The 23,261-nt window shown below is 47.1% G+C and overlaps 1 protein-coding gene across 2 annotated transcripts; it reads right to left on the reverse strand.

Moving 5' to 3' along the window:
- Nucleotides 1-730: 730 nt before the first annotated feature.
- On the reverse strand, nucleotides 731-20,268 carry LOC308629478 (uncharacterized protein C20orf96). 2 transcript variants are annotated; one of them, XM_081257391.1, is made up of 10 exons: nucleotides 20,069-20,268; nucleotides 19,379-19,496; nucleotides 11,731-11,843; nucleotides 7,142-7,300; nucleotides 6,578-6,677; nucleotides 5,508-5,665; nucleotides 5,326-5,427; nucleotides 5,079-5,165; nucleotides 4,236-4,354; nucleotides 731-1,072 (listed from the first exon to the last, which is right to left on the reverse strand). In XM_081257391.1, the coding sequence occupies exons 2-9, from the start codon at nucleotides 19,404-19,406 to the stop codon at nucleotides 4,274-4,276; spliced, it is 828 nt and encodes a 275-aa protein (XP_081113517.1). In that variant the 5' UTR covers nucleotides 19,407-19,496; nucleotides 20,069-20,268; the 3' UTR covers nucleotides 731-1,072; nucleotides 4,236-4,273. The 2 variants fall into 2 exon arrangements, with proteins under 2 accessions (XP_081113517.1, XP_081113516.1); XM_081257390.1 differs by lacking the exon at nucleotides 19,379-19,496.
- Between the last annotated feature and the right edge of the window lie 2,993 nt (nucleotides 20,269-23,261).

A 23,261-nucleotide genomic window follows, 5' to 3' on the forward strand; every position in this document is an offset into this window, starting at 1 on the left:
GGACCGGCTGAAGGAGGGAGGAGAGGGAGGTACACGGGGCTGGGCAGAGGGAGGGGTCAAGCTGCAGTGCAGGTCCAGGGGCAGTTTCAGCCAACCCTCCAAGCAGCCCTGGAGCCAGAACAGCCTTTGGTGTTGGCACATTAAGCATCATGGAAGGTGGGAAGAGGCCCGGCTCTCTGCAGCCAAGGCAAAGCCCCAAGGCACTGGCAGCTGGAGGCCACCTGCCAGTGGCCCTCCCGGTAACCGGAGCAAAAGCCCTTGCTTGAGGGGGGTCCAGGCAGCGCCCCTCTTAAGTCCACCATGAAACAGTATGTGGCAGGGAACAGTGCCTGACTAGGCGCCTTAGGATGAGTTGGTGTTCACGTCCATACACCGTTGGGGTAGAAGCGGTGGACAGACAGACGGCTGGACTGGAAAAGAGGTGGCCAGCAGCAGTGAAGGTCCAGCAAGTTCCCAGGTGTATCAAACTCAAGGAATCCCCCCTCCACCCCGGAACTGGCCTCAACAGGTCTGGGCACAAACCAGATGGGAAACCGGAGTCGCACAGCACCAGGGAGGGGGTGGCCCGGAGCCACAGAACCATGGAGACTCGGGCAGGGGGCGGCGCTCCAGCACTTCTCAAGAAGTTTGGAGCCCCAGATGCAGGCAGTACAGTTGCCCACCCTTAATCTTAAGACAAAATCCATTCCTACCTAGGCTTCTCAGGAAGCCCCAGGCACTGGCAAAGAGCCAAGGCAAACCCAGCTTTATTGGTAAAAAGGACTTGACTAGGAATTCCTACCTGGCTCAAGTAGCAGCACCAACCAAAAGAATGGAGGGAGAGGGGGACGCAGGAAGGGGAAAGAAAAAAGGAAGAACATCAGGAAGGAAAGGAGGGAGGGAGGGAGTATGAGGAAGGAAGGAACTGCAGACCAGGGTCTGGATGGGGACGTGGTCTTGGAAGGAGAGAACTCAAGGCTCTGGGTGTGGGGAAGAGACCAGGGAGGGAGGGGTGGCCCATGGCCCCGCCATCTAGAAGGGTAGCAGCTCTTCCACAGGGATGTTGAGGTTGATGTCCATGTCAGGGGTGCACCTGGTAGGAAACAGCAAAGAGGGGTGTGAGACACCAAGCAGGGGCGCCAGAGCTGCAGGTAGGGGAGCACGGCCTCAGAGGAGTCCTGATCTTTAGAACATTGGTACTCGCTTGGGGAGCCCAAAACACAACCTGTGACCTTACAGCAAACACACACACACACACACACGCACACACACACATCAAAATGGAAAAGGAACTGGTTTGGCACGACTCATGTTGCCCCACAGAGCTCTGAGGCCAAGAGGAAACAAGAGCTCAGCTCTGAAGTGCTGGGGACCCTCAGGACGGGCACGCTCTCTGGAGTCAGGATGACTGGTTTGGAAGCCTAACTCTGTGTCACCTTGAGCAAACTGCTTCTCCCCTCTGAGCCTCTGGACTTCACTGGGCACTTATGTAACAAGCACTCACTATGTGACAGACCCCAGGCGAGCCTCGTTTCCTCATCTGTCAAGTGGGGAGGGTCCACCTTCAGTCACCGATGGGAAGATTAAATGAAACCGTGCCAGCGTGTAATAAGTGCTCAGTAAATAACAGGCATTATCCTTTCCATAAAAGTAGCATGAGCAGTGGGTTCCCATCTGCACTATTTTCCCATCTCAGTGACCAGCACGAACATTTACAAGGTTCCAGGATTACATTCTCCCTCCCAATTCTCTCACCCACTCTCATGGTACACACTGACGCACGCTGAAGGATTTAGACATGAAATGTCAGGATGTCTGCAATTTACAACATTTCAGAAGAAAGAAAAAGGAAGAAATGAAGATGAAGCCAATATGGCAAAAAATATAACTATTTCTAAATCTAGATGGGTAACTGGGTATTCATTATAATACTCTCTCGACTTTTCTGTATATTTGAAATTGTTCAAAATAATTGTAAAAAAAATAAATCCATCTCTGTACTGGCAATGCCCAAATTTCCATCTCCAGTCAATATCTGTCTTCTGATACCTACACTCATACCCCCAACTGCCTACCTGACAGCTCCACGCTGAGGTCTCTGTAAATTAAACTCAGTGTCCCAGTCAACTGCTGACTGACCTGCGTAAGCATCCTTCACCCCCGGGCCCCAGCCTTCCCTCTCTCTGGATCTGGCACCACTACCCACCCTGTTACAAAAGCCAGAATCCCAGGGGTCATTCTTGACACCTCCGTGTCCTTGACTTTCCACATCCAAATATCACCAAGGCCTACGGATTTACCTTCTTCAATACTTCTCCACTCCATCCATCTCTCCTCTCTCTTCTGCTACCACCGTGGCCAAGCCACCCCCTACACACACGACTGCCGTCACACCCAACCAGACTCCCAGCACCTCCTCTGGCCCCTCTCCAATATCTTCTCCACCCTCTTTTCAAAGTGACTTTTCTTGGAATGCAAATCTGATGTCACCACTCAGCTTACAATTTCTTTGCTTTCAGGGTCAAGTACCAAACTCTTCCCTGGGTCTACCGAGCCCTGCACGGGGGTTCCTACCCCGTTACTCTCCCCATCCCTCTGCATTCCAGCTTCATTCAGCTCCTGGTAAACGCCAAGTTCCCTCCTACCACACATCCTGCACAGCCTCACTGCTCGGCTTGTGATCCAAAAACTGGCAGCATCAGCCTCACCCAGGAGCTTCGTAGAAATGCTGACTCCCGAGCCCCACTCCAGACCTACCGGTTCAGCATCTGCTGTGTAACGAGATCTCTAGGTGATTCCTGTGCACATTCTGGCTGGAGAAGCTCTGCCTAGGGATGCGCCATTCCCACTTTTTAGGAGGAGAACGCTTCTCCCATTCCTGGTGTCTCCCTGCCCGTGGAAGGGCCTCGGCAGGCATACTGCCCCGGCCTCTCTACTCACTCTGGCCCTGGAAAGGGGTACAACGAGCTGAGCAGTGAGTCTGGAGAATAGGATGGGGCATGGGTGGCCCTGCCCTGTTCTCTCCCAGCAACGAGCCGCCTGCAAGGACTACACTCTCCTCTGCCCCCACACAGCTGACCAAGGAGCTCGATCTGCCTGATTCTGGGTTCAGTATTCAGAAGCCAACATATCTGGAGATAGAAGCTGTTGATACATTCTCTAAAATCCACTTTATCAGAATAAAAGTGAGAGTCTGGCCCATGCCTGCCTTGCCCCTTTCGGTCTTATTTCAATGTGTTCAGAGCTCAGATAAGGACAACGGTGCCTACTCACCACACCCCCAAGATGCCAGCACCGCCACCTGGAAATGTTCTTCCTTCAGTTCTCCCTTCAGCCCCTTTTGCCCAGTGAACTTCTATGCATCATCCTTCAGACCTTGGTTTAAACTGTCACATTCTCAGGGGAACCTCTCTTGACCCTCCAGCCTCCTCCCTGTCCGGGCTACGCTCTGCCAGCGCCACATCCATACCTGCTTCAGCAGCTCTGGGGTCAGTTGCCACGGGACATTTGTCGGTGGCTCGTTATCCATTAATGTCTGGTCCCCTCCTTGGCTCCATGGTGGCAGAGCCAAGGGTTGCTTGCGCTCACCGTGCCTGGCGCTCCATAGGCACATCATAAATTTGACAGTACTTTTTAAGGAAAATAAGAGGAGAATGAAGAATAGGAGGTAGAGGAGGAGGAAGGAAAGGGAGAGGAAGAGAAGGAGATAGACATAGAAGCTAAGAAGAAGAAAAATAATTTGCAGATGGTAAGATCTGCCCCACATAGAGAGGCGTGGCCTGGTGGGATCCTCACCCTCAGACCCAGAGGGCCTGACCCAAGGGAGGGCAGGCAGAGAACTGGTTTTGGAAGGAGGGAAGTCCTTCCTTTGGGCCCCAGAATTCGGCCCCACAGAGAGAATACCCTTCTCTCCCTGCAGTGTGCCTTCCAGGCCATTCTTCTCTGGAGCCGACCACCCCACTCAACACTGTCTTCCTGAACACCCCAAGAGCTTAGGGGCGCACCCACTTGGTTGAAACATGGAATCTGGAATTGGAAGCGTCCAGAGAGATTACCTAACTCAGCCTGCTGTGCAGAGATGGGACACTAAGGCCCAAAGATGGGAAAGGTCACATCTGCTACACAGTCAGTGGCAGAGCCAAGGCAAAAACCCAGCCTCCTGCCTTCTCCACCAGGCTGCCTTCCCCGAGAACAGAGAGCTTCTTCGAGTCCAGAGCATGGCTAGTTTAAGAGGTAGCTACACAAGGATCACATACTTGGATCTCCGAAGCAGAATGTCCGCAAATACAATCTCTCAGGGTTCCAATATCTGCAACTGGAGCTGTTCCATCTCAGCCCTTAATATGGGTATTTCCTCCTCAAAACGGTCTATAAACTGAGGAGAGCAGGGGAAAGTGAGAAACGAAACATTCTCCAACCAAAGGGAGAAAAGGGCAAAATGAACAAGGATTATTCCTCATTCATCTACAGAAATGGCCTGGGCTTTGTCACTTCTGTCACTGGGACTTCTGGACTCCAGAGGGGGGTCCTCGCTGTGCAGGGCAGGGCTGGCTCACAAGTTACCGACGATGTTTGATGGTGCTGGAAAGGGTGAGGGGATCGTGGAGAATGGAGACAGGTTGCAAATGGGTGGCAGCGCTTGACAGTGAGAATTAATGGGGGCTGGTGGAGACGATGAAGGCCATTCACTCGGATAACTGATGAAGGTGCAAGATAACGGAAATTACCGCGAGAGGATGGTGATGGTGGACTTCATTAACACTGGTCATGAGTGATGGTCAATGACAAGAATTAAAGAGGTGAAGACCGGGGTTGGGTAGTGAAATTAAAGTGACAGTCGTGTGGTGATGCTTGGTGATGTTGCTGATGGGTCATGGCTGGTGGTGTTGGTTAATGAGGCAAACCCTAGGCCAGAACAAATCCCCTTCTCAGATGAATGACAAGTGGCATTAATGGCACTGCCAAGGAGGAAGGCTAACACCAGAGTCAGAGACCTGATGAGCGCCAGATCAGGACAAGCCTGACTCCCACAGGTCCTGGGGACCACCCACCCTCCTGCTCTAGCACAGGGGTGACGACCACCTTTGCTGCCCACTCACTTCTCGGAACTTGTCCATGTATTTCAGTATGACCTGGCTATTCCAAGTCTTCTGCAGGAGCGCTTCCTGATGAGCATGCTGGATTTTCTGCAGAGGAAGGAGAGGTCTGGCCCCCAAGTCTGGCCCCAGGGGCTACCATGCACTGGGTAGCATGGTGGGTGTGGGGGGGACCTGGAGGCGGAGGACAGGGAAAAAAGCAGGGCTGGGGGCAGGACCTGGATACCTGCCACAGTGGCTGGCTACTCACCACCACCAGAGACCTCAGTAGGTTTTTCTTCTTATTCTGAATCTGGTTGGACATAGATGCCAGGACCGTTCTGCACATCTCACTGAGGTCATCCAGCTCATCCTGGGGGTCAGCAGGAGGGTGTTGGTCACCAGCCTTGCCTCCCACATGGTCTGGTGAGGCAAGGCCATGGGCTCACCTACCTGCTGGCTGTCCTTCACCTGCTGCAGCTGGTGCACAAGGTTGGCAACCTGGACCGACTTGATGGGATACTCACGGTCCATGTAAGTGCTCATGAAGCTCACTTTCTTATGGACCTTCTCGATCTTGGCATCCAGCTGTTCCACCTGCTGCTCCAGGTCTGAAGAGATCAGGAGGGACAGAAGGCAGGACCCTCCCTCAAGAACCCCTCTGGGGAGACCCAAGAGGCAAAGCTCTCCTTGACCAATGAATTGGGGTCTGGGCTGAAGCAAGTTCACACAAGGCTAGGAGGTGGTGGACAGTTAAGCCCCTAGAGAGCTCTCTGCCTTCACAGGAGAAGAGGCAATGCTGGGTAGGAAAGAAACTATCCCAGTGCAAAATCCCTTGGCAAGCCCCGGCTCTGCCACTGCCACTGCATGACCCTCACCAAGACCCTCCCTCTCTGGACCTCAGTCCCCTCATACACACGCTCCCAAAGCAATGAGCCCAGTGAAATGGGGCAACACTGGCTCCCAAGACATGACCAGGGCAGGAGTAAGACAGTCTATCCTGCCACCCTCCATGGAGGGGATCCCCAGCATCTAAGGCTGCCTGACACACCGCCCCTCCCCTCAGAAGGCTTCTAGTCTGCTCAGGGGAAAGAAACCACAGGCTCAGCAGGTCTGTGGCCAGTGACCTGTTCCAGCCACTGACTCCCAGAGGGACCCTGGCAAGAAAGAGGGAGGCTGAGATTGGATGCTGGCTCCTAGCTGTGTAACCTTCAACAGGCTACTTCACTTCCCTTACCCTCAGTTGCCTCATCTGTAAAATGGGAGAAAAGAAAAACTTCCCTGCCTTACAGGTAGTCGGAATGATGGAGAGTGAGCCCATAAAAACAAAGCACGTAGGGCCTGCAAGCACTAAGTGCTTGAGAAGTAAGCTGTCAGCTGTGCATCTTAGCAGTCCCATCGGCCTCAGAAGGGAGGTGATGGGCCTGATGGTTTCTGAAAGGGAGGTGCAAGGGGAATGCCCAGCAGCTGACCTGCCCAGAGGGCCAGGTGAGGGTCAGGGAGTCAGCCCCAGGGATTCTTACTGTGTATCTTGGATTCCTCCTTCTCCTCCCATTCCTGAAGCTCACACTTCATCTGGTGCAGCTTCTTCTTGTTTGAGTACTCCAAGATGTCAGCGATGGTCTGGGGGGGGGGGGTGCGGGGAGGGGGGTCAGCTCACCCCAAGCCTCCACTGGTGCGGCCAAAGCACGGACTGTCAGAGGACTCAGCACTTCCTCAGAGGAGTCTCCAAACCCAACCCCACACATACTGTGTGCCAGGCACAACTCTTCGGGGTGGGTGCTGTTGTGCCCGTTTTTCAGGGCTCAGAGGTTAACTCAAAGTCTTCCAGCTAATAAGTGCTGATGGGGATGAGTCCCCACGCCCCCCACACCCCCAGTCTGATTCCAAAGCCCAGGTAGGTGGGCGGGGGGCGGCGGAGTGTGTAAGAGATGTATCCTCCACATGGAGGAGGCAGCTTGCGCAACGGGCCGGGAGAGGCCGGGAGAAAGCAGGAGAGGGCGCCCAAGCGCTCAGGAGGGCGGCGTCGCGGGCTGGACCGCAACGCAGGGCAGAGGCAGGGCTGCGGGGCCACGGTGGGGGCTCACCATGAAGACGTCCTCCTGCTGCAGCATCCCCCGCACTTTCAGGGCCGAGCTGTCGTCCGTGTCCTGGATGGTCTTGATCAGTTGCCCACAGAGCTTGGTGAGGAAGTCCTCGTGATCGCAGAGCTCCTGGTGCGCGGCTTGCCGGTTCCTGAGCATCGTCTGCAAGCGGAGGAACAGGGAAGGGGGGCTCCGTGATGCGCGGAGCTGGCCGGAACCTCCGGGAGCCTAGGGACCACTTCCCTCCCGCCGCCATCCGCCCCCTTGTGGCCTCGACTGGTAAATGCCACCCGAGCTGGGCGGCGGTTCCCCATTGTCTGCGGGTCAGAGCACCTTGAATTATTTCATCCTTTCTGAAACACCCATTTTCCCATAATTTTACACTCTGAGGTGGGGATATATCTTACAGCTGGTGGCGTGTTACAGTCTAATTGACAAATATTTTATTAGTGGGTAATTAAGATAAAGGTACGCCTTATTATCAATGGCTTCTTAGACTCGATGAACTATATAGTACTAGCAATAATAGAAAACGCCCAAGTAGGAAAGAAGATGGCCGAGGAGACGGGCCTTGTCTGGAGAAGAAGCAGGAGAGGCAGAGTGGATGATAATCGCTACCATTTCTCATCAGGCAGCTGAGCTGGGTGAGGACTGTTTCATACAAAAGCCCCTGGGAAAACAATGAGCCTCTAAGGGATTAAGGGACTTGCCTAAGGGCCCCCAAGCAGGTACACATAACCTACAATAATAATAACAAGAACAACTGCTGAGGGCGCCTCACTCAGCAGGCGGCTCAGGGTATCAGCTTACCCTCCAACAACCCTATGTTCCCCAGCTCTAATTTACTGATAGGTGGATGTTCAGGCAGGTTACATGACTGCCCCAAAGTTGCACAGACAGGAAGTAGTGGCACCGGACTCGAAAGGCAGACTTCTGACTCCCCAATGTCTATCTTTCCACTACACTAAGATGAGGAACTGAGTGGGCCTAAAGTTGCAAGGTGGGCTGAACCTCACAGGGATCAAGACTTGGATGTGGGCTTCCCTGGTGGCGCAGTGGTTGAGAGTCCGCCTGCCGATGCAGGGGACGCGGGTCCGTGCCCCGGTCCGGGAGAATCCCACGTGCCGCAGAGCGGCTGGGCCCGTGAGCCATGGCTGCTGAGCCTGTGCGTCCGGAGCCTGTGCTCTGCAACAGGAGAGGCCACAACAGTGAGAGGCCCGCGTACCGCAAAAAAATAAACACTTGGATGTTAGGCCTCGACACACCTTGGTTCAAATGCCAGCTCTGCCACTTCCCACCTAAGGGAACCTGGGCAAGTTAGTCAGCCTCCCAGAACCCTGCTATACTCATTCCGTATGTTAGGAAACTAATACCGGCTTCAGAGAGCTGCTGCTATAAAAAACAGATGAGGTAATATTCACAATCAAGCCACTTAGTGGCGCGCCTCACACACTCAGTGACTAGTCACCATTCTCACCGGTTCTCACCCTCCACCTCTGCCAGACTATATGCTCTCTTCTTTATTCCTTCTGTTCTTCATTTCTCTGTCCTTTGCTAGAAACTACCTCTTCCTAGCCCTCAGCTGCCATATTCCTCACACAATAATGAGTAATAGTGCAAATGCATAGAGTACTTATTATGAACTCTAAAGTATGCTAAGCACTTCCCACGCACTACCTCAGTTGGGACTATTATTTTTGTTTTTGTTTTTGTTTTTGTTTTTTGCAGTACGCGGGCCTCTCACTGTTGTGGCCTCTCCCGTTGCGGAGCACAGGCTCCGGACGCGCAGGCTCAGCGGCCATGGCTCACGGGCCCAGCTGCTCCACTGCATGTGGGATCTCCCCGGACAAGGGCACGAACCCGTGTCCCCTGCGTCGGCAGGCGGACTCTCAACCACTGCGCCACCAGGGAAGCCCACTTGGGACTATTATTATCCCCACTTTAGAGAAGCAGAACTTGAGGGTCAGAGGGATGCAGTACCTTACCCAAGGTCACACATCGCAGAGCCGTTGTCCTTGAAGTCTGGGCTCTTAGCCACTCCACCATCTTGCCTTCACATCTCCAGACCAAAACATCTCCAAATATGGCCCACAGGGACCAGAAGCATCTTGTGAAAAATGCCAGTCTCTGAGTCTCGGGCCCACTGAGCCCCACTCCCAGGTGATTCTGATAAAGTGTAGAATTAATGACCTCTGCTCTAGAAATGGATCTTCCCTGACTACCAGCTCTAGGGTAGAAACCCTGCTTTGTGTCGGTCCTGACCCTTACCCAATTTGTAATTACATAATTACAGTTTGTAATTATCTCTCCCCTTTTCCCAATTTATTTTTCTCCTAGGACTCATCACTACCAAACATAACGTTTTTCTTATTATCTTGTTTCGTGTCTGTCTACTCAACTAGAATTTTACAGCCAGGAGGGCAGGGGCTTTGGTTGTTTTATCACAGCTATAGGTATCTCCAGCACACAGGACAGTGCCTGGAGCTCCATAAGTATGGGTTGAATAAACTGATGAGTACTATTCTTTGGGGGTTTTAATTCATTTATTATGTGTCTCCCCACTAAAGTATAACCTCCATCATAGCACCAATTCTAAGGGCCGTGTTCATGGCTGTGTCCCCAACACCCGGCTTGGTGCCTGGCATATCATAGGCATTCTCTCAGGAGTTGTTGATCGAATAAGTGACTGTCCTAAGGCTGAGGGGCAGAGTCAGGATCCTACTTCATATCCAAGAACAAACCAACTGAGTCACTTCTGCTCCCTTGCTCTGTTTCCCCCTTGTCCCCACAGCCCGTTCTGCACACAGCAGCAGCAGCCCAAGGACTCCTGTGAAAATCTAAGTCAGATCATATCCCCACTCTACTCAGAATCCTCCAGGGTCTTCCTGCCTTACTCTATACAAACACAAAGCCTAATCATGGACTACAGGGCTGTATACAAGCTATCTCCTTCCCCCCACAGCCCACCATCTTTCTTCCTCATCACCTGGCCCATCACTGACCTCACACCAACCTCAGGGCCTTTGCACTTCCAGTTCCTCAGCCTGGAACATTCCTCCTCAAATGTCACCACCTTAGCAGCCTTCCCTGACCACCCTCCTAAAACAGTCATGGCTACTCCACCCTCTGTGCCTCTTTAGCCCCTAACCTTATTTTACACTTCTTCATAGCTCTTACCCTCACTACACATATTACATTTTTATCTGTCTTACTTATTGTCTGTCTCCCCGAGTAGAATGTGAGCTCCCTAAGGTCAGAGGCCACATCACTGGTGAATCCCCACACCTAGAACAGGGTCTGGCACATAGTAGGTGCTCAAATATTTGTTGACTAAACAAATGAATGATTACAAGAGACAGTATTAGGAACTCGTTAGGAGCACAACTTTTACAGCCAATTGTCCAAGTTCATGTTTCAAACAAAAACACATAAACCCTTCTAAAGTCAGGATAAAAATAACATCAGAAATATGAGTTCCTACTTTACAAATGCAGGGCTGCCTCTAAACCATTTTTGCAAAATTGAAGGCTAAAGGAAAAAAAAGGTTTCAAGGCAAATACATTTTTCCCTATTCCTTTATATAACAGTCATTGTTCATTGACTCATCATATTAAAAACTTTCCTGAAGAAGTTAAGAATTCTTCTATAGTATTTTGTAGTATTTATAGTATTTGGTATTTTACTTTCTCCTATGGACACAAAAGCCCCCTCTTCTTCTAGTCATTTCAAATACTTTGAAATAATGTTCAGAAGCCATAAAAAAAAATGGATGGTAAGAAAATCAATTTTCAAAAGTTCTATTAGTTGATGTGAAATTTTTCAATAGTAAGCTCCTAAGCCTTGCTTTAAGATGCACTGTATTCCATGAAAGGCTAATTTACTGGAAATTTTAAAATGAACAAGCCACTAAATTGTGTTCCTAATGCAGTAAAATAAAAAGTGATTCTGCTCAGAGGGAGCATAGTCCTGCCAACACCTTGATCTTGGACTTCCGGCCTCCAGAACTGTGAGACAATAAATTTCTATAGTTTTAAGTAAAAAAAAAAAAATTAGTGATTTGTTTCCCTGTGATCCTCCAAAGGTGAACAGCAAGTTGGTTTTATTTGTTCTTTTATAGATGTTCATATATTTCATGTTTTAATGCATTGTAGTCATTAATGTTAAAAAAAAAAAGTGATTCTGATCATTTTCCTGAGTCTTAAACACAAAGGCAAGGGACTTCCCTAGTGGTCCAGTGGTTAAGACTCTGTGCTCCCAATGCAGGGGGCGCAGGTTCGATCCCTGGTCAGGGAACTAAGATCCCACATGCCTTGTAGCGCGGCCAAAAAATACAAAAACAAAGGCAAACTGCTGTTTGCCTAACTGGCTTTGACCCCTGGTACTGCATTTTCTAGCTGCGTGGTCTGTGTCATCCCCCTGCACCTCGGTTTCCCCATCTATAGAAGAGGGATGATGATAAGCGTGCCCACGGGGTTGCTGTGAGGAGGAGGGGTCAAGTCAGGCACCCATGAAGTGCTCAGTGCGTGTTTGCTATCGTCATCCCCCGCCCCCTGCCCTGGGCCCTGGTGCCTGTGGAAAGATGCTCGTCATACTCTCATTAGTTGGATTTTGCTCTGTGTCTTCCCTGGGTCCAACTTTCCTCTGCGCAGTTCTAGTGGATCCCTCGGCTGGCTTGTCATCCACAAGGTGGGCTTGGATTGCAACCCTAGGGTATAGGAAAGGACAGAGAGAGTGTGAGGGTAGAGGCAGGTCTGGAGTCAGGTCCCAGGGAATGCACCAGCCATGAGAGACCCCAATGCCATCCACTCATGTCCTTATAATGTACGACAGTGAGACTGAGGAATGAAGCTCACATCCATCAGTTAGCTCCCAGGCCCCACTCTGAGCTTTGTTATAAAGGACAGAGAAGCCCAGGAGACTTCCACATACCACAGTGACTGTGGGGTTAAACAGAGGGGAGGAGAGGGGTAGCAGCAGGAGATGGCCAGACATCCCCAATCTCTCCCACCAAGCTGGCCGGGGGCAAGCTCAGAAGGGGTAGGGGTTAATAGCAACAACTAATGAACCAGACAGCCTGGGTTTGAATCTGGATTCTGTCTTCTACTAGCTATATGACCTTGGGCAGGTCACATGACCTCTCTGTCCCTCAGCTTTCCCATCTGTAAAACAGAAATAATCATCGTGCCTACCTCACAGAGTTGTAGTGAAATTAAATAAGAAGTTACTATAAAGTATTTGGAATAGTGCCTAACCCATATTCAGTGCTAAATATAAATTACTAGTTGTCACTGTTATTACCAATGACCTGAGAATTGGGATCAGGACCACAGCATCAGATAAAGGCACAGGAGCCGTGCAAAATGCTAACCAGCTGTCTCCGGAACACCTGTAAAAGCTGTGGTCCTGCCGGATGAGAAGTACACGAAAATAATTCAGATCAGAAGAAGGCATTCGGAGGGCATGTTCTGAGAATCCCTGCTTCCTCTCCACGCGTCCTGCGCAGTTATGATGCAAATCACACAGATCATCATCACAAACGCTGCTGCTGCCTTGTCAGCCCTTGCCAACATCTCTGTTGGAGGTGCAACCCAGTTCATGTTTGAAAAATATTATTTCTTTTATGGATCAATATCCTTAATTTAGTATTAAGTGTTGAAGTGACAAAGTAAAATTAGAGTAATTTTGTGTTAAAGTTATGAATTATCTGTACGTATCTGGTATTTAATTGTATTGTTTGAGAGATGGAGTGATTAATAGATTAATTTTGTGGTTCTAATTTAAAATGTGTAAATGAGATTTTGATTTAGATTTGTTTTAAGTTGAAAGGTTTAATACACTCTTATTAAATGTGTATAAATTACCACAACTTTTAAATGAACATAAGATTATCCATATTTAGAAGTTTATTTATTAGATATACAAGAATTACATTAAATACCCAATGGTTTTGTTAATCAGAACAAGTGAGCTTTTTGAAAATGAAAGTGAATATATTAAATTTTAAAGGTGGCTTAAACGATTTAGGAGAATTTAATTAACCAACTTCCAAAACCCCCTTCACAAGGGTTTTTAAAAATTATAACATTTGTAAGCTGAACTTAAATACTTAGGAAGATTTGTCGCTTTAATAAGGAGTATTTCTTTTCATTAATGGTGGTAGCCGTGATTTATCTTTTTTGTAATTAAACTTTTTATTTTTAAATAAATTCAGATTACATTTACTTAAGAAATAATGCAGAGAAATCCTATGTTCCCTTAACCCAATTTTTCCCGACCGTAACATCTTGCAAAACTAAGTACAATATCACAACCAGGACATTGAAAGACTGAACATTTCCACAACCACAAGGATCGCTCGTGCTGCCTTTTATTGCCACACCCACTTCCCTCCCCTTCCATGCTCCCCCTATCTCTGTCAATCACTAATCTGTTCTCCATTTCTACAAATTCTGTCATTCCCAGATGGTTATACAAATGGAATCATACAGTATGTCACTTCTGAGATTGGCTTTTTTCACTCAGCATAATTCTCTGGAGATTCATCCAAGTTAGTGAATGTATCAAAAGTTCTTTCCTTTTTCTTGCTGAACAGTACTACATGCTACGGAATGGATGTACCATAGTTTTTGTTTGTTTGTTTGTTTGTTTGCGGTACGCGGGCCTTTCACCGCTGCGGCCTCTGCCGTTGCGGAGCACAGGCTCCAGATGCGCAGGCCCAGCGGCCACGGCTCACCGGCCCAGGCGCTCCGCGACATGTGGGATCTCCCCGGAGCGGGGCACGAACCTGTGTCCCCTGCATTGGCACGTGGACTCCCAACCACTGCGCCAGCAGGGAAGCCCACCATAGTTTGTTTAACTACTCACTCATTAAAGGACATCTGGATTGTTTCCAGTTTGGGGGTATTACGAATAAGGCTACTCTGAAACTCTCATGCACTTTTTTTTTTTTTCACTTTTTTAAATTGAAGAACAGTTGACTTACAAGTTGTCTTAGTTTCTGGTGTACAGCAAAGTGATTCAGTTATATATATATATATATATATACTTTTCATATTCTTTTCCATTATAGTTTATTACAAGATATTGTTGTAATAAACAACAAGTTTATATATAGTTCCCTATGTTATACAGTAGGACCTTGTTGTTTATCTATTTTATATATAGTAGTTTGTATCTGCTAATCCCAAACTTCTAATTTATCTCTACACTCACCTTTCCCCTTTGGTAACCATAAGTTTATTTTCTATGTCTGTGAGTCTGTTTCTGTTTTGTAAATAAGTTCATTTGTATCATATTTTAGGTTCCACATATAAATGATATCATATGATATTTGTCTTTCTGATTCACTTCACTTAGTTTGGTAATCTCTAGGCCCATCCATGTTGCTGCAAATGGCATTATTTCATTCTTTTTTATGGCTGAGTAGTATTCCTGTGTGTCTGTGTGTGTATACACACCACATCATCTTTTTTTTTTTTAACATCTTTATTGGAGTATAATTGCTTTACAATGGTGTATTAGTTTCTGCTTTATAACAAAGTGAATTAGTTATACATATACATATATCCCCATATCTTTTCCCTCTTGTGTCTCCCTCCCTCCCACCCTCCCTATCCCACCCTTCTAGGTGGTCACAAAGCACCAAGCTGCTCTCCCTGTGTTATGTGGCTGCTTCCCACTAGCTATCTATTTTACATTTGGTAGTGTACATATGTCCATGCCACTCTCTCAGTTTGTCCCAGCTTACCCTTCCCCCTCCCAGTGTCCTCAAGTCCATTTTCTACGTCTGCATCTTTATTCCTGTCCTGCCCCTAGGTTTTTCAGAACTTTTATCTTTTTTATAGATTCCATATATATGTGTTAGCATACGGTATTTGTTTTTCTCTTTCTGACTTACTTCACTCTGTATGACAGACTCTAGGCCCATCCATCTCACTACAAATAATTCAATTTCATTTCTTTTTATGGCTGAGTAATATTCCATTGTATATATGTGCCACATCTTCTTTATCCATTCAACTGTCGATGGACACTTAGGTTGCTTCCATGTCCTGGCTATTGTAAATAGAGCTGCAATGAACATTGTGGTACATGACTCTTTTTGAATTACGTTTTTTTCAGGGTATATGCCCAGTAGTGGGATTGCTGGGTCGTATGGTAGTTCTATTTTTAGTTTTTTAAGGAACCTCCATACTGTTCTCCATAGTGGCTGTATCAATTTACATTTCCCCCAACAGTGCAAGAGGGTTCCCTTTTCTCCACACCTTCTCCAGCATTTATTGTTTGTAGATTTTTTGATGATGGCCATTCTGACTGGCGTGAGGTGATACCTCATTGTAGTTTTGACTTGTATTTCTCTAATGATTAGTGATGTTGAGCATCCTTTCATGTGTTTGTTGGCAATCTGTGTATCTTCTTTGGAGAAATGTCTATTTAGGTCTTCTGCCCATTTTTGGATTGGGTTGTTTGTTTTTTTGATATTGAGCTGCATAAGCTGCTTGTAAATTTTGGAGATTAATCCTTTGTCAGTTGCTTCATTTGCAAATATTTTCTCCCATTTGGAGGGATGTCCTTTCATCTTGTTTATGGTTTCCTTTGTTGTGCAAAAGCTTTGAAGTTTCATTAGGTCCCATGTGTTTATTTTTGTTTTTATTTCCATTTCTCTAGGAGGTGGGTCAAAAAGGATCTTGCTGTGATTTATGTCATAGAGTGTTCTGCCTATGTTTTCCTCTAAGAGTTTGATAGTTTCTGGCCTTATATTTAGGTCTTTAATCCATTTTGAGTTTATTTTTGTGTATGGTGTTAGGGAGTGTTCTAATTTCATTCTTTTACATGTAGCTGTCCAGTTTTCCCAGCACCACTTATTGAAGAGGCTGTCTTTTCTCCACTGTATATTCTTGCCTCCTTTATCAAAGATAAGGTGACCATATGTGTGTGGGTTTATCTCTGGGCTTTCTGTCCTGTTCCATTGATCTTATTTCTGTTTTTGTGCCAGTACCATACTGTCTTGATTACTGTAGCTTTGTAGTATAGTCTGAAGTCTGGGAGCCTGATTCCTCCACCTCCATTTTTCTTTCCCAAGATTGCTTTGGCTATTCGGGGTCTTTTGTGTTTCCATACAAATTGTGAAATTTTTTGATCTAGTTCTGTGAAAAATGCCCTTGGTAGTTTGACAGGGATGGCACTGACTCTGTAGATTGCTTTGGGTAGTATAGTCATTTTCACAATTTTGATTCTTCCAATCCAAGAACATGGTATATCCCTCCATCTGTTTGTATCATCTTTAATTTCTTTCATCAGTGTCTTATAGTTTTCTGCACACAAGTCTTTTGTCTCCTTAGGTAGGTTTATTCCTAGGTATTTTATCCTTTTGGATATGCTTTTGCACTGGTTTTTGTGTGACCATAAGTTTCACTTCTCTGGAACAAATGCCCAAGAGTGCAATTGTTGGATCATTATGGGAAATGTGTGTTTAGTTTCATAGGAAACTGCCATATTCTTTTCCAGAATGGCGGCTCCATTTCACATTCCCACAAGCAATGTATGCATAACCCAGTTTCTCCTCGTTGCCAACATTTGGTGTTATTACTATTTTTCATTTTACCCATTCTGATAGGTGTGCAGTGACACCTCACTGTGGTTTAATTTGCATAGCCCTAATGGATAATGATGTTGAACATCTTTTCATGTGCTTATTTACCATGTGTATTTCCTCTTTGCGTGAAATCCTCTTCATGTCTTTTGCCCATTTTCTAACTGAATTGTTTTTCTATTGAGTTTTTTTTTTTAACCCACATTTTGTTTTATTTATTTATTTTTGGCTATGTTGGTTCTTCACTTCTGTGCGAGGGCTCTCTCTAGTTGTGGCAAGCTGGGGGTCACTCTTCATCGCGGTGCGCAGGCCTCTCACTATCGAGGCCTCTTTTGTTGCTGGAGCACAGGCTCCAGATGCGCAGGCTCAGTAGCTGTGGCTCATGGGCCCAGTTGCTCCGCGGCATGTGGGATCCCCCCAGACCAGGGCTCGAACCCGTGTACCCTGCATTAGCAGGCAGATTCTCAACCACTGCGCCACCAGGGAAGCCCTCTATTGAGTTTTGAGGGTTCCCAATATATTCTACAAAGCAGTCTTTTGTCAGATAGGTGGTTTGCAAACATTTTCTCCAAGTCTGTAGCTTGTCTTTTCATACTCTTAACAGAGTCTTTAAAAGAACAAAAGTCTTAAATTTTGATGAAGTCCAACTTGTCCATTTATTTCATTTTTCTTTTATGGATCCAGCTGTTTGTGTAAAGTCAAAGAACTCTTCACTTGGCCATCAGTCCCAAAGATTTTTCTCTCCTATGTTTTTTTCTAAAAGTTTTACTGTTTTACATTTTATATTTATTTTTTACTTCATTTCTCCAGTAGTTGACTGTGGGTCCTGGAGCCAAACTGCCAAATATCACAGCCTGGATGTGCCCCTCCTACCTGTGACCTTGGGAGTTACACCTGTCTGTGCCTCAGGTTCCTCATCTGTAAGAGGAGGTGATAACAACAGCACTCACCTCATGGGGTTGTTGGGAAGATTAAATAAAGTGATAGGTGTAAAGTGTTGAGAACAGTATCTAGCACATAGTAAGTGCTTGGTATATGGTAACTGCTCTTGTTCTGGTTGTGGGTGTGTCAGTTACGTATCTCACTGCTTCCCCAGTGAAAGAAAAGGGCAAGAGTTTCCTTGTAGATGCTGTTTGAATAGGGTCTAGGACCAAAGACAAAAATTCAGTCACTACCACCAGGTCTTGTGCTCATCACTTTATATCAATGACTCTCAACAGGGGTGTTTTAGATATATTGGCAGGGGGGGATCTGTGGGCTCTCACTGGGGGCCCAACTGGCATCTGTAGGTGGGGGCCAGGGACACGAGACATCCCCCAGAACAGGACAACCCCATAGAACATAGAATTCTCTTGTCCTGCATTACTCTCCTAAGTCCTACTAGATATGACATAGGTAAAACCCCTATTTATAACAATCTGATCCCAGAACCTGACTCTGTTTTACATATAGCCACAAAGAATATTTTTCAGGGTTTTACTATAATGCTGAATTTTCCAAGAAAGCAGCTACAATCAAGGGAAGATTGTGCTTTTTTTGTTTAGAACTTTACCAAGAGATGGGCACCACTTTGGAAATCACAGTTGCAATGAAAAATCCCTCTTGGTATTTTGAGTCCCTGATTTCCCACCGTGTGTCACTCTGCATTTGCAACTGTTATGTTCACCATGACTCCACATCTATGAGTAAGCTTCTGAAGACTTTCTAATGTCTTCTAGTGGACTCCATCCTGAGCATTTACATACTGAAATATACTTTATTTAACTATAAATAACTTTCCATTTCCTTTACAGTTATGGCATTAAATTAATATTTAAAAATTATATATGTATGTAGGTTATATTATCTATAAAGTTTATTTCAGGATACTAAAGGAATATTACAAAATATTTGTAATATTTGTCATTAAAAGGAGTGTTGGGTCTGAATAACAATGCTTTACACAGATCTTCTCATTTAATTCTCACAACAATCCTATCAGGTAAGGATTAGTGTCCTCATTTTACAAATGAGAAAACAAAAACTCATTCATCTCTCTCACTTTCCCAAGACAGCAGATGGCAGAATGAAGGTCTGAACCCATGTCTGCCTGAGCCAAGGCCTCAGAACTCCCCTGGAAGGCATGACAGTGATGTGGCAGAGATTATCCCAAGTTCACCAAACCCTGTTTTCTTTTCCTCTTGGACACATAGTTGGACTATATTTCCCATCTTCCCTTGTGGTTAAGGGTAGGCATGTGACTGAGTTATGGACACTGGAATATGAGTAGAAGTGATGTGTATCACTTCAAGTCTGTGCCCTGAAAAAGAAAGGGCAGGATCATCCATACTCTTGCTCTCTCTCTTCTCTCTCTGCAGGATGCAAAAGTACCCAGCAGAAGACTTCAAGGCCTTAAAAAATGTCATTGCCACAAGGTGAAGGAGCCTAGATCCCTGAATGATCACGTGAAAAAGATTACTCCCTCCCCGCTAGATCCACAAATGTACTTCGACATAAATGAGAAATATGTTTCTGTATTAACACTTGATATCTGGGGATGGTTTGTTATAGCAGTTAGCCTACCCTGATATAAATGTTGTCACCAACGGCCAAGAGCATCCACTCCATCCTGTCACCAACTCCACCAGCACCCAAGTGCCTCTGCCCACCTGGCTGAACGGTAGTCCAGTTCTTCATTTTGCTTTTCTTAGTGTTGACAGTTCGTGGGATTGGAGACAGAGTAGATGGCTTGGCTCTTTGCTTGGACCGCTGCCGTGGAACATTATCCTACCAGACATAACACAAATCAGTCACACAGCTCATGGGCTCAAATCCCAGCTTCCCCCCTTACAGATATCTGTAACCTTGATCAAGTGGATTTACCTCTCCGAGCCTCAATTTTCTCATCTGTAAACTGGATCTAATTATAAAAGCTACCTCCACAGGTTGGTACAAAAATTCCAAAAGATGATATTTGTAAAGCATGTGGTAAGTGTTCCATAAGTGTTAGCTATCACTTTGTCAGCAGCCAGCCAGAATTTACTAAGCACATCGGCTGGGAGGTGCTAAGAACTGCGAGAAACAGAAGGCATGGAGAAGACCCAACAGGAAAGCAATCAGAGATAAATAAGAGAGCAGCATAATACACCCTTACATCCTGATAGGTGGTGAGAAAACTGAGCTTCAGAGCCACGCCCCGGGTCCCACAGCAAATGCATGACAGAGCCGGGCCTGGAATTCAGGTTTCTGGATTCTATTGCCCAGGACAGTCACAGCCGTGGGCGTTGAGAGCAAGCTGACTGCAAGCCCAGGGTCAGCAAGCCCCACCCACATACCTTCCCTAGCCCTCTTGGACTCACCAGAACCTGGAACTGGGGGACTGTGGAGCAAATCCCAGCATGGTTGAGTCTGGAAAGTGTTGGGGCGGGAAAGAACTCCCATCATTCCCAACCCACGGGATGCAAGCAGCAAACGTGAAACTGGCATGGGGTCTCGTAGCCTAAACCTCACCCACTAGGGGACACAAGCCAAGCAGGAGCTGGAGAGCTCGAGGGGGAGGCGGGGCTAGGGAGATAGGGCGGGGGGAGGGCGGGGTCAAAAGACCTTGGGACAACAGCCGGCGAGTACCCAGCCAGAGATAGGTTGGGCGCACGCATGCGCGGTCCACCGCCCCTCCATACGCCTTTTACGTATTTCGGAAAGACGCGCGCCATTAGGGAGAATGGAAGAAGAGTCCGGAGGCGTTGGGGCCCCGATCTTTTGGGATGCCTATTTGTTTGGCTTCTCCAACTTCCTTGTCTCAGCGTGGGTCGCGCGGTAACCAAGGCCACTCAAACTTCCCAGCGAGACCTGCCGCTTTCCTGCCTGTGTTGGTCTCCAAGGAAACGGACGCAGACTACCGAACGCCTAGAGGAACGAATATCGCAAGGGAAAAAGTAGCTCTCTCCACATTCTTCTCATCGTGGTTTCAAATTCCCCTCAGCTGGCCCAGCCTATCATGCTAAAGAATTATGTCATATTTCTCCTCTCAGCAAACCTCCATCAATTCCTTCTCCATCCTTACTCTTGGCTAATGACGTTGCTTCCTATTCTACGAGGAAAATCATGGGGCTCAGTAAACTCACAATTTCACATCACTTCATTTACCCACCTACATGCCTCCCTCCTGAGACTATGTGTAAACTGCCTACTGACACCGATTCCTACAATTGTGCACTGAATCCTGTCCTCACTCATTTTCTCTATGAAATTCCCCGGGCAATACCCGTTTTCTCCATCACCCTTTCCTCTGTATTATTCTCATCGCTTTACCAACATAGTTTAACTTCTCCTATTAAAAAAAAGTGACCACTTAGCATCCAGCTACCCTCCCGTTTCTGCTTCACTTTACAGCAAAACTTCTAGAGAGGTTTGCCTACTGTTTCCCATTCCCTTCCGCCTGTTCAGTCAGGCTTACCCTCTCCACCTCTCCTCTGGAACTGCCCTTGTCAACGCTACCAGTGACCTCCGTTTTGCTAATCCCCACGGTCACCTCTCAGTCCTCATCTTACTCAGCCTGTCTGCAGCATTTGACACAACGGATCACTCCCTCCTTGACACACTTTCTAAACTGGTGTCCAGCAAACCACTCTCTTGTGTTGCTTCCTACCTACTTCTCTTCTCCTTTCCTGGTTTCTCCTCTTCTCCCTTTACTCCCAGGTCGCCCCAGGACTCAGACCGAGCCCTCTCTTTTTCTCTGTCCATTCTCACTACATTTGTGCTCCCTTCCGGTCTTGTGACTTCAGATGCCAACTCTAGATGCCTCCCAGACTCACTTCTCTAGCCTCCATCGAATTCCAGACACATACATCCAACTGCCTACTCAGCATCTCCACTTGGGCGCCTAAGAGGCAACTCTAACACTGAATATTTCCCCAAAAGCATTCTTCCCCAACTGAAAGTGGCAACTCTCTTCCTGGAGTCATTCTTTTTCATTCTCCACCCCCACTCTCCCGCACCACACGGCATGAGGGGTCTTATTTCCCCCCACCAGGGATCAACCATGCTGCCCGCAGTGCGGAGCCCTAACCACTGGACCTGGACCTCCAGGGAATTCCCCCGCAGTCATTCTTAACTCATCTTTTGACTCATCCTCATGCCACAACCAAATCTGTCAGCAATGCCTTCAAAGTAATCTGGAATAAGACCGCTTACTATTACCACCACCCGTACAAACATATACCCCACTTTCACTCTGGGACTACAGTACCAGCTCCCACCCTTACCCCACTCCAGTTCTCTCCCCACACCCCAGATTTGCTAGATAGAGAACAGATTTTAAAGTGCATTCCAGTTTAAAAAATAAATTGGAGGGAGCAAATAATTTGAAAGCACTCACACTTCAATAGGGGAATGTTACTATAGAACACAAGGCCAGAGCTCCCAACCTTCTCCCCTCCTAAAAATCATAGGAAAATGTTATAAATAGCACTGCACGCTGTGGTCAACAGAAGAGACTGCTATGGCAAAAGCAATCAGGATGGATACTCTGGCCATTCAAGACCTTCCCAGCTGCCCCTAGTGCTGAGGGAATCACTATGTCAGGCACCCCATTTGCAGAGCCACAGCACTGCAGCAGGGAAGCTCTGCCAGGAAACCGATAAGAAGTAAGAGGTAGCAATATGTGGTAGACCTGGGGGGTTGTCTACCCAACAGCCATTCCTCCCCTTCATCCCAGCTAATGGACCCTCATCTTGTTCAGGTGCTCACTTGCTTTAGAGGAGGCAGGTCCCAGCCCCAGCCCCAGTTCCAGCTCCAGTTCCAGCTCTGGTAGTCATGATTGGTCTGAGCTAGGCTTGGTGGGCCCATTTCCCTTGCCATTACAGGTTTGGTCATAGGCATGGGATAAAAGTCTGACCAAGGAGACAGGGTGGGAAGTCTACTCAGCAACTTTGGGGAAAGACTGTCATCACACTTTTATAAAAAGACATTGCAGAAAAACATTCCCTTGTCTATTACTAGACATCATCTTATCTATGTGACATTGCTGGAATTGTGGGACTGTGAGGACAGTTAGCTGAAGAGGACATCCTGGAAATGGAAGAAGAAAGTTGAAGAAACCTGTTCCTTAACAGCAATGCTGAGTCATTAAGTTAACCAATCCTGTCACCTATCTAGAAAGTACTGGAGATTAAATAACAAATCACCTTATTGAGTGTGCCATTGTGAGTTGAGTTTTCTGGTACTTTCAGGCCAAAAACATTCTAATGAAAGCTACATGTGAAAGAACAACATTGAATTCACTCCCAGGTCTCATCTCTCTGTTGTCTTCTTGTTGCACATGGATGCTATTCTTCAGTTGTCTCTGTTCCCTCTTCAAATCCTATCCAGTCCTAAGTGTAAGCATAACTTCCTGGGGTGACTTGGAGTTGCCGGGCCAAGCTTGGCTTTGCAGACAAACATGGCTTCATGGGGGCTGTGGCAGATAACCTTGTGGTAAGTTGAGTTTTTCATCATCTGAACAAACTACAGACCCTGGGGCTAGTGCTGTGTGTCATTGCTCTGCATCTAAGC

Source organism: Mesoplodon bidens (genome assembly GCF_964165515.1).
Source record: "Mesoplodon bidens genome assembly, chromosome: 15".
In the NCBI taxonomy this organism is placed as follows: Eukaryota; Metazoa; Chordata; class Mammalia; order Artiodactyla; family Ziphiidae; genus Mesoplodon; species Mesoplodon bidens.

Coding starts and splice junctions, on each gene's coding strand:
- LOC308629478 (XM_081257390.1), bottom strand. CDS start 20,195: ATGCCAGTTTCACGTTTGCTGCTTGCATCCCGTGGGTTGGGAATGATG. Junction 11,844..20,068: donor TCCCCCAGTTCCAGGTTCTG/GTGAGTCCAAGA, acceptor CCTATACCCTAG/GGTTGCAATCCAAGCCCACC. Junction 5,428..5,507: donor AGGTGAAGGACAGCCAGCAG/GTAGGTGAGCCC, acceptor GCTGACCCCCAG/GATGAGCTGGATGACCTCAG.